General features: G+C 44.1%; 1 protein-coding gene across 1 annotated transcript in view; it reads right to left on the bottom strand.

Annotated features, from left to right (window-relative positions):
* The window catches only part of PTPRQ (protein tyrosine phosphatase receptor type Q), a 149,542-nt gene that overhangs the window by 74,758 nt on the left and 61,251 nt on the right, over positions 1-13,533 (bottom strand). The window contains exons 24-25 of the mRNA XM_032806315.2: positions 10,696-10,837; positions 492-761 (exon numbers count right to left, since the gene is read on the bottom strand). Of these exons, the coding sequence (XP_032662206.1) occupies positions 492-761; positions 10,696-10,837 (412 nt within the window). The remainder of the gene's footprint in view (positions 1-491; positions 762-10,695; positions 10,838-13,533) is intronic.

Genomic DNA, 13,533 nt, shown 5'->3' with positions numbered 1-13,533 from the left:
TTGATTAAGAACCTCTGAATGGTAGCACTTCTAATGAGTGAATTTGCAGTATTGGCTATTTAACATTAAAACAAAGGATGTCACTGGCAGAAATACCACTATCTCATACAAAACCTTCCCAGTAATAATATTCAGTAGGTGAGGTCACCAGCAAAAAGATGAAAACATATCCAATCTAGCTATGAGCCAATGAATACTAGGACTGGGTGATACAGTATGAATAAAATAAGAACTCAGACTTAACATGACAAGAACATAACTCTTCATTTGTACATAACCTCTGTCCCTTGGGATCACAATCAAGGACATTTCAAGACAGGGGTTGGAGAGCAGACCCCATTTCTCATCATCTGATCTAAGATTTAAACTGTGATTATACTTGACTAGGGAAAGGACTGGGATGCTGTAGTAAATGTAAGAATATCATCACTGATCTAAATATTCAATTGTCATTTAAATTAGAGTAAAATTTTAAATCCAAAAATTGTTACCTTTTTCTGGAAATGTGCTGGCATTGCATATCTGTTCCTTTCCCTCACCAGCAGATGTTGCAGCTTTTATTTTAAACTGGTAAGAAATATTTGATAGCAGATCTCTGAAAGTATGCACCTTATCAGAAGCAGAAATGTTTGTAGAATTTCTTTCAAAAATTATGATGTAATGTATAATCACTCCATTTGACTTAGAAGGTGGGTCCCAGTGTACTAGAATCGACTGCCAACTTGTTGCAGTACACTGAACATTCTGGACAACATCTGGAGCTTAAAAGATACACATGCACCAAAGGTTAACATTCCAAACAATCAAAAGGGTAATCACATTATAGTATACTCAGAGATGTAGGTATAATGTCTATAATAAGGGTCAAGCATTCCAGTGCCAGATAATTAATACTGTAATAAGAACACTGAGCAAGAAGTGTTTTAAATGAAGAAATGTCCTTGATTATATTTTATGGAAGCTTTATTTCCAGTAATTATTAACATTACTGAAGCAGTGCTTGAAATGAACAGAGTGATACTACATTATATTTCCTAAAACTATCTATGGTCCAACTTCCTTTTCCCTTCTCTCTCCCATCTACATCCACATTTTCCCCATTTTTTTCTAATCAGCAGCACAGTGGAACATATACAGTAATGTGAAACTGATACACTCCAAAAGAAAATTTTACTTACCCTTTAGCTTTCCTTCTCTCATTTACTCTACCCTATGGTTGGTAACCCCTACAGTAGTGTTGTGTCCTGCTCAGGAGTTTTGGGGAAGTCTTCAAAGCTGTCACTCATAGGCAGCAGTTACTTGATTGGTCCCACCCATTTGCTTTCCCCGCAAGATGAATTCTCGTAAAGCTTCCTGGGCAGCTCTTCGAATTTCATAGGTAAAAACAGTATTATATATTTAACATGAAAACAAACAACTGGCTCCAAGTTATGGAACAACTGATTAAATTTTCCCAGGGAAAATCAGATTGTGGGATGTACTAACTAAGAGAAAAGAATCAACAGAAAAAGGTGGTGTTGTTTTTTTCTCTCTCTAGTGAAGCGATGTCCAGTAATCCATACAGTAGGGAATTGACTAGCATCAACGTCCCAGAACTAGAGGGAAACATACTAATCACTACAGGTACAGAGGAAAACAGATCTCTTTAAAAATACATATATTTCTCTCCAGAGTTTGAAGAGTACTCCTTTCAAAAGTAGCATCTACAGAAGAAAGATCACTTTGTATTTTCAATAAAGGCATAGGATTGAATCCTTTACCCAGTTAGTGCTGAGTGCACCTGGGTGAGGGACATGCAAAAGAGATGTTTGTGGCTCCTCAATTCTGGGGCTAGTTCTACACCATCTCAGACCCCAGGGTAGTTTATAATAGCATCCATGCAAGGATAAGGGGAATGCGCTGACCATTACCTGTGTTTCAAGGACTTAGTGGGACTCTATACACAAGGTAGCACTTATGGACTGCAGTATCTTTCTATGTTGCTTGTCTGAAATCCTGATATTGAACACCTCCATGACACAGGAACATGCTGAAAGAAGCAGGAACTTGATGTAGCCAAGTCCATAAAAGCCAGACTGCAGCATGGAGCAGATGGGGAAAACTGAGACATGAGGACTGGTCTCATAGAAGCAGCTGTGTGGCTGTGATGGATCTGCTCAGAGGAGAGTCACAGAAAAATTAAACTAGATGGCAAAAGCTGATAAAAGGTCAGGCTACTCAATGGGGAACACTGAACTGGGGGAGATTTAAAAAAAAACTTTTTTGCTGAAGCATGGGAGAGCTGCAGTGGGGCAGAGGTGCTCCAAAAAGAGTGAGAATAAAATGTAGGTTACTCCAGAATGTGTGTGTTATTCCAAATTAGTTTAAATGGAATAGGCTAATTTGGAATATGGCACTCTTATTTCAGAATACAAGTGCCTACACATAGAGTCATTCAGGAAAAGTTAGTACACGTTAAATTCACACCCTAACTTATTCTACATTAACTTTCATCTGTAGGCTAGCCCTTAGATTCAGTGGCCAAAAACGGCTGAAAAGGGGATGGACCCAATGAGCGCAGCAGAAAATATGAAGAAAAGTTTTAAAATTACTTGGTCCCACTCTAAGGGCAATGTGTCATCCAGTGGAGCCAGCCTTCTGAAAGAAGGGATGTGGGAGAGGCTATGAGGTCACTGACCAAAAGAGACAGCTTTGATGACTGCTTCTGTAGCTGCTGGGCAGGACAAAATCCTACTGTAAGGATGGTGGGACATGCAGCTGCTAAAAATATAGACTGTAACAGATGCTAAACTGTGTGATACTGTACAGCCACTAGTTGGAACTGTGTGTAAGATACCTTATTTAAACCAACCTCAGCCATACCTGGCAAAGCATTAAATGATCTTATATTAAGTATCTGGTGTGTATAAGCAAGCTCTCTAGCCAGTCCGTATTTGATATAGAAATACATGACATGGAGTCAGGAATAAACTAAGAACAGAAACAGAAGGAAAATAGCAACAAAAGTTGTAAACAGAAGGAACAAAGTGACAAAGGTTGCAGACAGAAGGAACAAAGCAACAAAGGTTGCAGGATTTCATACACATGCAACTCTTCACTGCTCCAGAGAACTTCAGCTTTGACAAATCTTCACAATGGTCAAACTGGAAACAGTATTTTGCAAGATTGCAAACTCTACAAAGAAACTGGAGATATACGGCTATCTTCTTTAATTTATGCTTCAATTTATGCTTTAATTGAAGCAAGCAGAACATATCCTTACATCCTTTGAATTTACTGAATACAGTCTCAAACATGACTATGAAAGGGTTCTGGCTATGTTTGATGCATATTTTGTCTCAGAGAAATATGTTTTATGACAGAGCATGTTTTCATCTCAAGAATTCAAGAACCAGAGGAAAATATTAAATGCTTTATAAGTTCTGCACGCATTGGCTGAAAGCTGGGATTTGGGGAATGCAAAACATAAAGATATCAGTGACAGGCTGGTTATTGGGTTAACAGACAAAACCCTTTCACAGCAGATACAATTGAAAAGAGATTTAACTCTAGCCACAGCTATACAGAAAGCAAAGCAGTCTGAGCTGGTGAGACCAAAATCAAGAGCAACTTGACAAACTTGAAAAACAAGAAGCTGCTAAAAAATGTAGACAAGTGGTAGAAGTCATTACCATAAGATCTCTAAGGCAAGGAGAGACAACTCCCAGGTTAAAAGGGACAAATTCCAGCCTACATGCACATGGTGTAGAAACAGTCATGTCCCAAGAGATGATGCATGTCCACCCAGAGGTACATGGTGTAATAAATGCATGAAATATGGACATTTTGCAGCTGTTTGCTGCATCAAAGCAGTCAGGGAGTTGACTCATATTACAAAGAATCAAGAGCCATTTCTAGGATCTATCACTTGTGATGACTGAATATTAATAGCAAGACTATTGACTTTAAAAGTGACTCAGGAGCTGATGTCACAGTCATCTCATAAGGGACTTATAATCACCTTCATCTCCTCCAAGAGCTGAAGTCACCTGACACAGCTCTGACTATCCACAGAGGTATTCTGTACTGCATGGGCCAGTTCACTACAAAAACAACTTACAAAGACAAAATCTTTTCATTCAGAATGCATTTGATCAAAGGACCACAGACCAACTGCCTTCTCAGCCACAACATGGCAGCCATGCTGAGCTTAGTGAGAGAGGTGGAAGAACTCAATGGAATATTTGGTGATATTGGACTGTTGAAATGAGATGCAGTATAAAAAAAAAAAACCTTGAGACAATGCTCATGGCAGAGTCAGGATGAGCTCTACCCTGACATCTGTTGGTGAATTATGGCAAGTGTGGAAAAGAACTTCAGGGGCTGATCTTGTTTGCATAGGCACACCCACCCTGCCTAGCATAGCCCACGGCAGCCTAAAATGGTCACTTTGACAGCTGTGGGATCCCCAATTTCTCTGTTATTGGGGCAGGAGGAATAAAGTGTTGTTACCCTGATTATGTGAATGAGGGACTATAAACTGGTTTTATGACAGAGGGTCTCACCATCAACTAAGTAGCACTCGCTAGACAAGGGACATGGGTTCCAAAACTCAGTGAATTGAGAGAGGCTGGAGACTGGTGTGTGTACCTGATGATATGGGCCCCTTTTGAGGGCTTAGAACACCAATTGCACCTCCTCTTCTCTCCACTGTTGACTAGCAGAGCTAATTTTGATTTTATTAGAAATCTAGCTAGAAGCTGCTATGCTGAATTCACTTTGGGCCAGTGGTGCACCAGCACTGGGGCTCCCCTACTACAAACTGAAGTCACTAAGAGTTGACATCACTAAAAGAGCTAAACTTACTGAGCGGAGTGCTGTGGTAACTAGTGGAGGAGCCTGAAGATATAGCGCTAAGCAACTGGCAGAGCGGAACAGTCTGCAGGACGGTTGGAGCAGCCCACAGAATGCGGAGTGGAGGAGAGCAGAGCAGAGCTGAGCAGTTTACAGGACGGTTGGACTGCCCCATGGAACAAAGAGCGAGTGGGCGGATCAGTTTGCGGGGATGGCTGGAGTGGCTCTCAGGTTGGCTAGTGGAGTGGAGCTGTTCGTGGCGAAGGCGGCAGCAGAACCCCACAGAGAGGCGGGGCAGTCAGCCTTGGACCACGTAAGGTGCCCATTAACACCCTGTGTGCACCCCCCCCCATTTCCACCTAGGCTGGGGGGTAAAACTCTGCAGATAAACTTTTGAACTCTGGGGTGGCACTGACCAGGGACAGAGAATTTTGGGTTGTTGGACTTCGGAGTAATTGGGCTTAAGACCCTAAGGGGAAAAGGACACAGCCAAAACTTACTTGGTGAGTCTTTTGTGCATGGTTTATGTTATGAATCCTGTTTGTGGTGTTTCCCCAATATGATGCCCATTGTTTCCCTCCTTTATTAAAAGGATTTTGCTACACTCAGATTCTGTGCTTGCGAGAGGGGAAGTATTGCCTCCTAGAGGCACCCAGGGTGAGTGGTATGTAATTGTCCCAGGTCACTGGGTGGGGGCTCGAGCCGGTTTTGCATTGCGTTATTGAAATGGAACCTGTGGATACTGAACCCGGCCCTTGTTGCTGCCAACTCAGAGGGGCAGAAGGGTTATATATATCTTACAGGATTCCTCTCCCATTACTCCATAAAGGGGAAACTGAGTTATAGAGAATGGAGAAGACTGACATAATCGAGAAAAACTCTGAGCCAACAACATGTGTGTCTGAATAGTACCAGTTATAAAGAAAAATGGAAAAATACAATCTGTGTGGACCTTAAAAGACTTAATGGAGTAGTTATAAGAGAAAAATATATCCTCTCAACACTGGATGACTTCCCTCCCAAAGTGAAAAGAGCTACAGTATTATCTGAGTTTGATGCCTCAAGCAGATTCTGGCAAACTCCTTTAGACAAAGAAAGTGCTAAACTAACATTTATCACACCCTTTGAGAGATTTTGCTTTCAAAGATTACCTTTTAGGATTACCAATGCACCTGAAATTTTCCAAAGAAAGAAGGCAGAACTGTTAACAAATACAAATGGAATTGTAGTCTTAGTGCATGATATTTTTATATATGGGTCTTCTATGGAAGAATACAATAAAACCCTCAACAAAGTCCTCACCAGTCAGTCTGAACTGAAGCTAAACAAGGAAAAATGCATTTTCTGTCTACTCCAAATCGAGCTCTAGGTGCAGACAATAAACAAAGATGGAATCAGTCCTAGCCTCAAGAAAGTAAAAGCAATTAATTGAATGCACCAACAAATATCCCAGAACTGAGACATATCCTGGAGATGGTAAATTACCTTGGTTGGTATCCACAAGTCTTTTCTATAGGGACAAAACCACTGAATGAACTGAAGTCCAACATAACTTGGCTATGGGGGCCATAACAAAAAATTGCCTGTAAAAAGGTGATAGAAATTATCTCAACAGCTCCAGTTCTCCAGTAATATGATGTGCACAAATCCACAATGGTCAGTGAGGATGCAAGAGCTATGGCCCTAGGTGGTACATTGTTTCAACAATACAGAATTTAGTGGAAGCCAGCTTCATTTTTCTCTCATACTCACAGAAGCAGAAAACGATATGCACAGATTGAAAAGGCGTGCCTGGCAAGAATATGGGCATGTGAGAACTTCTACAGGTATCTTTGTGGATTAGATTTGTTTATACTGATAACAGATCATAAACTACATAAGCAGCAAAGAGTCCTGTGGCACCTTATAGACTAACAGAAGTTTTGGAGCATGAGCTTTCGTGGGTGAATAAACTACATATAACCCTCAACAGTGGGAAAGACTTGTATCAAGCACCACTGAGATAACAATGTCTATTGCTTAGGTTAATGTGATTTAATCCAATTGCTAAATATGCACCTGGAAAAAGTCTTTTAGTAGCAGACAGTCTGTCATAGAGCCCAGCGTTGCATTCAACTACCTGTGAGTTCAAAGATGATGTAAAGGTGTGGAGAATGATACAAAGCAGTGTCACAAAAGAGACTACAACAGCTACAAAAAGCAACTTTGACAGACACGCAACTTCAGGATGTTCTAAGTTACACGGACGTGACACGCCTGAGGGAGGTCCACCGGGAGGACCAGCGGACCCTCCACAGGCACGCCTGCAGGAGGTCCACCGGAGCTGCCTGCGGCCCTCCTGGCAACCGGCAGAGCGCCCCCGCAGCATGCCGCCCCAAGCACGCGCTTGGCGTGCTGGGGCCTGGAGCCAGCCCTGGCGAGGACCATGCCTGCGGCTAGTCAATGTCAGCAAAATGTCTCGCGGCTCACAATCACATTACCGTGATGGGCTGCAGATTGCCCACCACTGATCTAAGGGAATGCTAAACTGTATTATATGGTTCAGCCACCAGGTGGCAGAGTGTGTAAAACTTCAGCCATGCCTGCCAGAGCATTAAAAGATCTTTTAGGCCTGGTCTACACTATGCGTTTAAACTGAATTTAGCAGTGTTAAACCGAATTAACCCTGCGCCCATCCACACAACGAAGCCCTTTATATCGATATAAAGGGCTCTTTAAACTGATTTCTGAACTGCTTCCCAACAAGGGGAGTAGCGCTGAAATCGGTATTGCCATGTCAGATTAGAGTTAGTGTGGCCTCAGTTCAACGGTATTGGCCTCTGGGCGGTATCCCACAGTGTACCATTGCGAGCACTCTGGAAAGAGATCTGAACTCGGATGCACTGGCCTGGTAGACAGAAAAAGCCCCACGAACTTTTGAATTTCATTTCCTGTTTGCCCAGCGTGGAGCTCTGATCAACACGGGTGGCGATGCAGTCCCAAATCCAAAAAGAGCTCCAGCATGGACCATACGGGAGATACTGGATCTGATCAGCTGTAGGGGAGAACAAACCCGTTCTAGCAGAAGCTCCAATAAAGAAAGACGAAATGCCAAGCCATTTGAAAAAATCTCCAGGCAATGATAGACAGAGGCCACACAGAGGACCAGCAACAGTGCTGCGAGACAAGTGTAACGGAAAGCCAAAGAAACAAATGACGCTCATGGAGGGAGGAGAGGGGATACTGAGGCACTCACCGCTATCCCACACGTCCCTGCAGTCTCCGAAAAGCATTGCATCTTGGCTGAGCTCCCAATGCCTGTAAGGGCAAAAACATTGAAGTCCAGGAGTGGTTACAGAGATTAATCTCGTCAATTTCTCCCCTCCCCCTGTGAAAGAAAGGGAAAAAAACATTCTCGCCGTATTTCAATGTCCACCAGTATGTCACTGCAGCTGCTGGTAGACGTGGCTGCTGTGGCGGATGAAACAGCAGCACCCTTCCCTTCCTTCCTGATGGCAGACGGTATGCAAAATGGTGAAAACCATCCTCATCATCCTGTGAGTGCTCCTGGCTGGCCTCAGATGAGGTTCGGCCGGGGGGCGCCCTGGGTAAAATGGGAATGACTAACTGGGCATTCCAGTCAAGAATGGTAACAAAAGTTGGTAACCGTCAATCAATAGCAGAGGGACCTGAGCGCCATCAAGCCCCCCCCCTTCATGTCTAAAGAAGATTGGTACGCTTGACATCATAGCAGTGGAGGCTGTGCTCTTCTCTCACCCACCTTTAATGTCTGCTGACTATACATAGCAGCTGGGAGGCTGCCTCCCCCTCATTTATCTCAGCTAAAAAAGTCGTGTTTCTTATGCTGCATTCTTTATTACTATCATCTACCAAATGGGAAGACACGGCCATGGGTAGCCAGGGAGGGTTGGGGAGGAAGAAGCAAAGGAGGGTGGGGTTGTTGCCAAGTGGGAGCACCCCCTAAGAAATGGCATGCAGACTCATCAATTTCTCTGCGGGAATCTCTGGGGCTCCGACCCAGAGCGGCTGTGCTCATCACTGGTTCTCACAGTACTTGCCCCATATTCTAGGCAGGACTGACTCTATTTTTAGACAAAACATAAAGAAGGGAATGACCCAGGGAGTCATTCCCATTTTTGTCCACGCGCTCCCAGCTGATCTCAGCGAGGCCAGCCAGGAGCATCCATGACAGTAGCAGACAGTACAAAATGATTGATAACCGTCATTGCCAATTTCCAATTGCAAACAGTGCAAAATGACTGATAACCATCATCTCATCGCCAATTTACAATTGCAGATGGTGCAGTCGGGATGGTAACCATCTCTGCTACCTTGCAAAGGCAACTGAATGCTGCTGTGTAACACTGCAGTACCGCCTCTGTCAGCAGCATCCAATACATATATGGTGACAATGACAAAAGGCAAAATGGGCTCCATGGTTGTCATGCTATGGCGTCTGCCAGGGCAATCCAGGGGAAAAAGGGTGTGAAATGATTGTCTACCGTTGCTTTCACGGAGGAAGGATTGAGTGACAACATTTACCCAGAATCACCCGCGACACTGTTTTTGCACCATCATGCATTGGGATCTCAACCCAGAATTCCAATGGGCGGGGGGAGACTGCAAGAACTATAGGATAGCTACAGGATAACTACCCACAGTGCAATGCTCCGGAAATCGATGCTAGTCGGTACATGGACGCACACCACCGAATTAATGTGCTTAGTGTGGCCGCTTGCACTTGACTTTATACAGTCTGTTTTAAAAAAATCGGTTTCTGTAAAATCGGAATAATCCTTTAGTGTAGACATACCCTGAGTCAACACATCTGGGGTGTATAAGCAAGTTCTGTAGCCAATCCAGATCTGGTACAGAAGTACATGTTATAAAATGGCATTCGGAAATTCGGCCTTCTAACTAGTCAAGAGCTGTCTAACACCATGGCTCGGATACCAGCATCAAAGTGAATTTCCAGGGCTGAACAGCCAGTGTAGGGGCTTATCCTCCTTTCTGGTGCTAGAATAGAAAAGCAAAAGGAAGAGACCCCTAAATTCTGATGCACTGTAAACTAGGGCAGCATGAGGGATGCCCTGAGTTGGCCCAGCGGCAGCAGCCTTGTACAGCAACCTTCTAAACCATCTCTGCAGTTGAGCTCCGTATAGTTTGTCTGCACCCTGAGATCTCGTCCTATAGCTTTAGAGAATTTTCAGTGTTTCATACTATCATTTTATCACTTTTAAACAGCATAATAAACATTTGTTACTAGTAAAAAAATATATTAAATAGCTACTAGTCATTGAAAATAAACACTTCCTAGCAGGCTAAATCCTGCCTGTGCTCTCTTCCCCTCTCTTCTCTGCTTTCCTCTCAGTGTCCCTGTTAAGAAAGGGAAAGGACAGTTTTCTAGCTTCTGTAACTTCAAAGGATATGTGTCAAGCACGAGATGCAGCTAGTAAGTGGTTAATTAATTAAATCAATTATATTGCATAGTTCTTCCCAGTCGTCAGAAAGACTGAGATATCACAAAGGAAGATGTTTAATTAGTGACTACCTTTTTTCCCTAAACAAGTTATCAGAAAATGTTAAACATTTGTATTTCTTAAAAAGTAGCTTCTGATTCATTTGCCCTCTCTTTGTCCAGCTGTCTTTGATATTTCTAATTTCAGACTTCCAACATCGAACTCGAAAAGTAAAGACCTCACCTATCAGGTAAAACAGGAATGCGAGTGCATGTTGTAACAATGATATAGTTCTGAGTTCCATTACATTTGGAGAGCAAAGAAAGAATGCTGTTCAGTTATAAAAGGAAATCTGCACAGACAATGCTGCAGTTCATAAAAAAATCCCCAAACTGTTTCTAACCTGATTCCTTTGTTGTGAATTGGACAATGTTACTGAACTGATTGCCATTTCCAACTCTTGTAAAAGCAGAGACACTGATAAAATAGGTGCTGAATGGCTCTAGTCCAACAAGGTTTGCATCACTGCGTGAACCTGAAACGTTCTTAGAAGAAAAACACAATTGTTAGCACAAAATCCACATATTTGGACACACTGGGTCTCATAATCCCCACACTGATTTAATGAGAGTTTTGGTACTGTAGTCTTGTCCCTTGGATCCTTCACGTCTCCACGTCACACAAAATAGTCCAAGCAGGGTCAAGTCCTTTATTGTGCTACTTCAGATGTGCACAAGCCAGATTTTTTTCTGTACGAACAGGGTACCTCTTTCAAGATTCCTCCCACTCACACACCCCGCCAGAAATAACATTACAAAATATCAGAACAAAAAAATGAGAAAGACACAATGGAGAGCTTCTATAGAAATACAGCAAATAACAACAAGCAATCACATTTATCTGCCCCTCTGCTTGTTTTTGAAAGTTTAGTTCCTATTCATGTTAGTGAATGAGCCAAACCATAGAGTAGATATTATCTGATTGATTGAAAACACTGCTTTCCTATTCCCTTCCTTTCCACTCTTTCTCCCTCACTGTGGTTTGTGAAGAAAGTTTGTCAACGGAAGTTATTATAATTATAGTAGTACCACATCAGCAGCCTAATTTCACATATGCATCCTGTGCCAGCCTGGAGAGTTGTTGTCACAAACAAACACCCTCCTCGCCACCTGCACTGCCTCTATCGCTGATAGCACCTCTTCAGATATAGATTCGGTTGAAGGGAAAGATCTTCATGTAACAGGTTGATGCCAGCTTGAAGTGTCACTTTGGCTAACTTTTTCATTTTTGCTTGTTTATGGCACAGTGCCCCTCCCATCCCTCCAGCCTTTGTCCAGCAATTGGAGAAAAAGAGATAGAGGTGATTTCTTCTCCCCTACGTGAGACAAGAGACTATTTTGGGCAACATAGAAACATGCCGGGAGAGAGAGGCAAGAGTATAGGCTATCCCTGGTAACAGCTGTTCCTGCAGCACTCACAGCCATCTCTTCATGGGACTATAAAAGCAGTAGGGAGAGCTGTTCAGTTCTACTGGGAAAACAAATGCAGATTTTTCAAAATAATGTTTAATTATACAACTTAGCTTTGTAGTGAGGCAGTGTGGCCTCCCACTGAGCCAGAGTGGGGAGGGACCATGCTGTGAACCCTAGTGGGCGGAGCCAGGCTATGCTTGCCCCTCCCACCAGAAGTCAGAGGAAGGAACAGGAAGTATAAAAAGCAGGTCCCGGAGCTCAGCTGGGCTGCAGCCACGGAAGGAGCCAGATGCCTTTTGCCTGCTCCTGAGCTGTGAGACTGCAGCAGACCCCTGCAGTACAAAGGAATGGCCAGAGCTGCTGGACCCACCTGCTGACCAAGCCACGGAGCAGGTCCTGGGACTACCATGGGCCTTCTCTCCGGATGAAGCGAAGGACCCCTGTGAATCCAGGTACACCCTGAGGGGAGGGGAGGAAGTGGCCTTGGGGCCGCTGACCTTAATCTGGCTGTGTTGCTGCCAGAGACCCGGTCAGTGTGTTGCGGCTGGATTCTCCACTGACCCAGTGGCAGATCAGTCTGCCACTGTTACAGTCCTGGGCTGGGATGCAGTGGAGTTGGGTGGGCCTACATCCCCCTACCCTTGCCACCTCATCCCTGGGGTGGCAGTCCCTCCTCTTTAGGTCAAGAAGCCTGTGTTTGTCAGCCATCTGCCGGAGCTAAGATGTCCAACCCTCTTGCTGCTCAGCCCTGAATACCCGAGCCATAGACTCCTTACAGCCCTGTCCTGACTAAGGGCTTGGCCTGATAATCGTTTGCTGCTTGGCCCTGAGTACAGGTGCGAACTACAGAATCCTTGCTACTCCCACCTTGACTGTGGGCTGGGACCCATAACTGTTTGCTCCTTGTCCCTGCTTGCAGGGTAGAGACCCCAACTGACTACCGCTCTGCCCGGACAGTCGGCCACAGCCATAGGCTGGCAGTGGCTAATTCCCTAATTGTGGGTGACTCCCAATGACCTAGTGAGGCTGAGTAGCCTCCCGCTGACCTAGAGAGGGAGGGACCACTGCTAACCCACTACAAGCTGCAGTCTCCCTCTGCATGAATTGGTCTGCCTGTCCCACTGCTGCACTCCACACAGTCTGCTCACTTGCATATACTACTCTTCTTGTGACAACATGAAGGAAGCTGGTCTCTATCACATTTAACTGTCATGCAGAGTCGGCCTACTGTTGGATTCTGTCTGGCCTGTCCTCAGATGTGCAGTGGAGGAGCTTTCACATGTCCTGCATAATGGCAAGCAAAACAGAAGTCCCTGTGCACAGACGTAGAAACTGCTCTGTCCCTATTCTATCAGGACCACATGATGTCCCCCGCAACTCCACAGGATCCTGGGCACTCCTTCTTGGTTTGTAGTAGCAAATGCCTTGGGGCAGGAACTGTCTTTTCAATTTCACATATGTGCAGGGTCTAGAACAGTGGAGCCTGGATCCCTGTTTGGGACTGATTACTACAATACAATTCCCTTGCATGATGAGTGGCCCCATAACAGACATTATATGGCTGAGGGAGAAGGAGTGTGAACCTCCACACAATCCCTCACTGCGGGCTGTGTCTTAAGGATATGATTTAGCCCACAATATACATGCATTTCCATAACACCTTTTATCCGTGTCTTTTATAATGAAACATTAGGGGGGGAAAGAAAATCACCTCATTTAAGTTATGAGTTTATATAATTTTGATCAATGCAGGACATACCTAGGCATAT

This window comes from Chelonoidis abingdonii, chromosome 1, assembly GCF_003597395.2.
Source record: "Chelonoidis abingdonii isolate Lonesome George chromosome 1, CheloAbing_2.0, whole genome shotgun sequence".
Lineage (NCBI taxonomy): Eukaryota > Metazoa > Chordata > Testudines > Testudinidae > Chelonoidis > Chelonoidis abingdonii.
The sequence above is the reverse complement of the archived record's forward strand: the minus strand, read 5'-3'. Positions and strand labels throughout refer to the sequence as shown.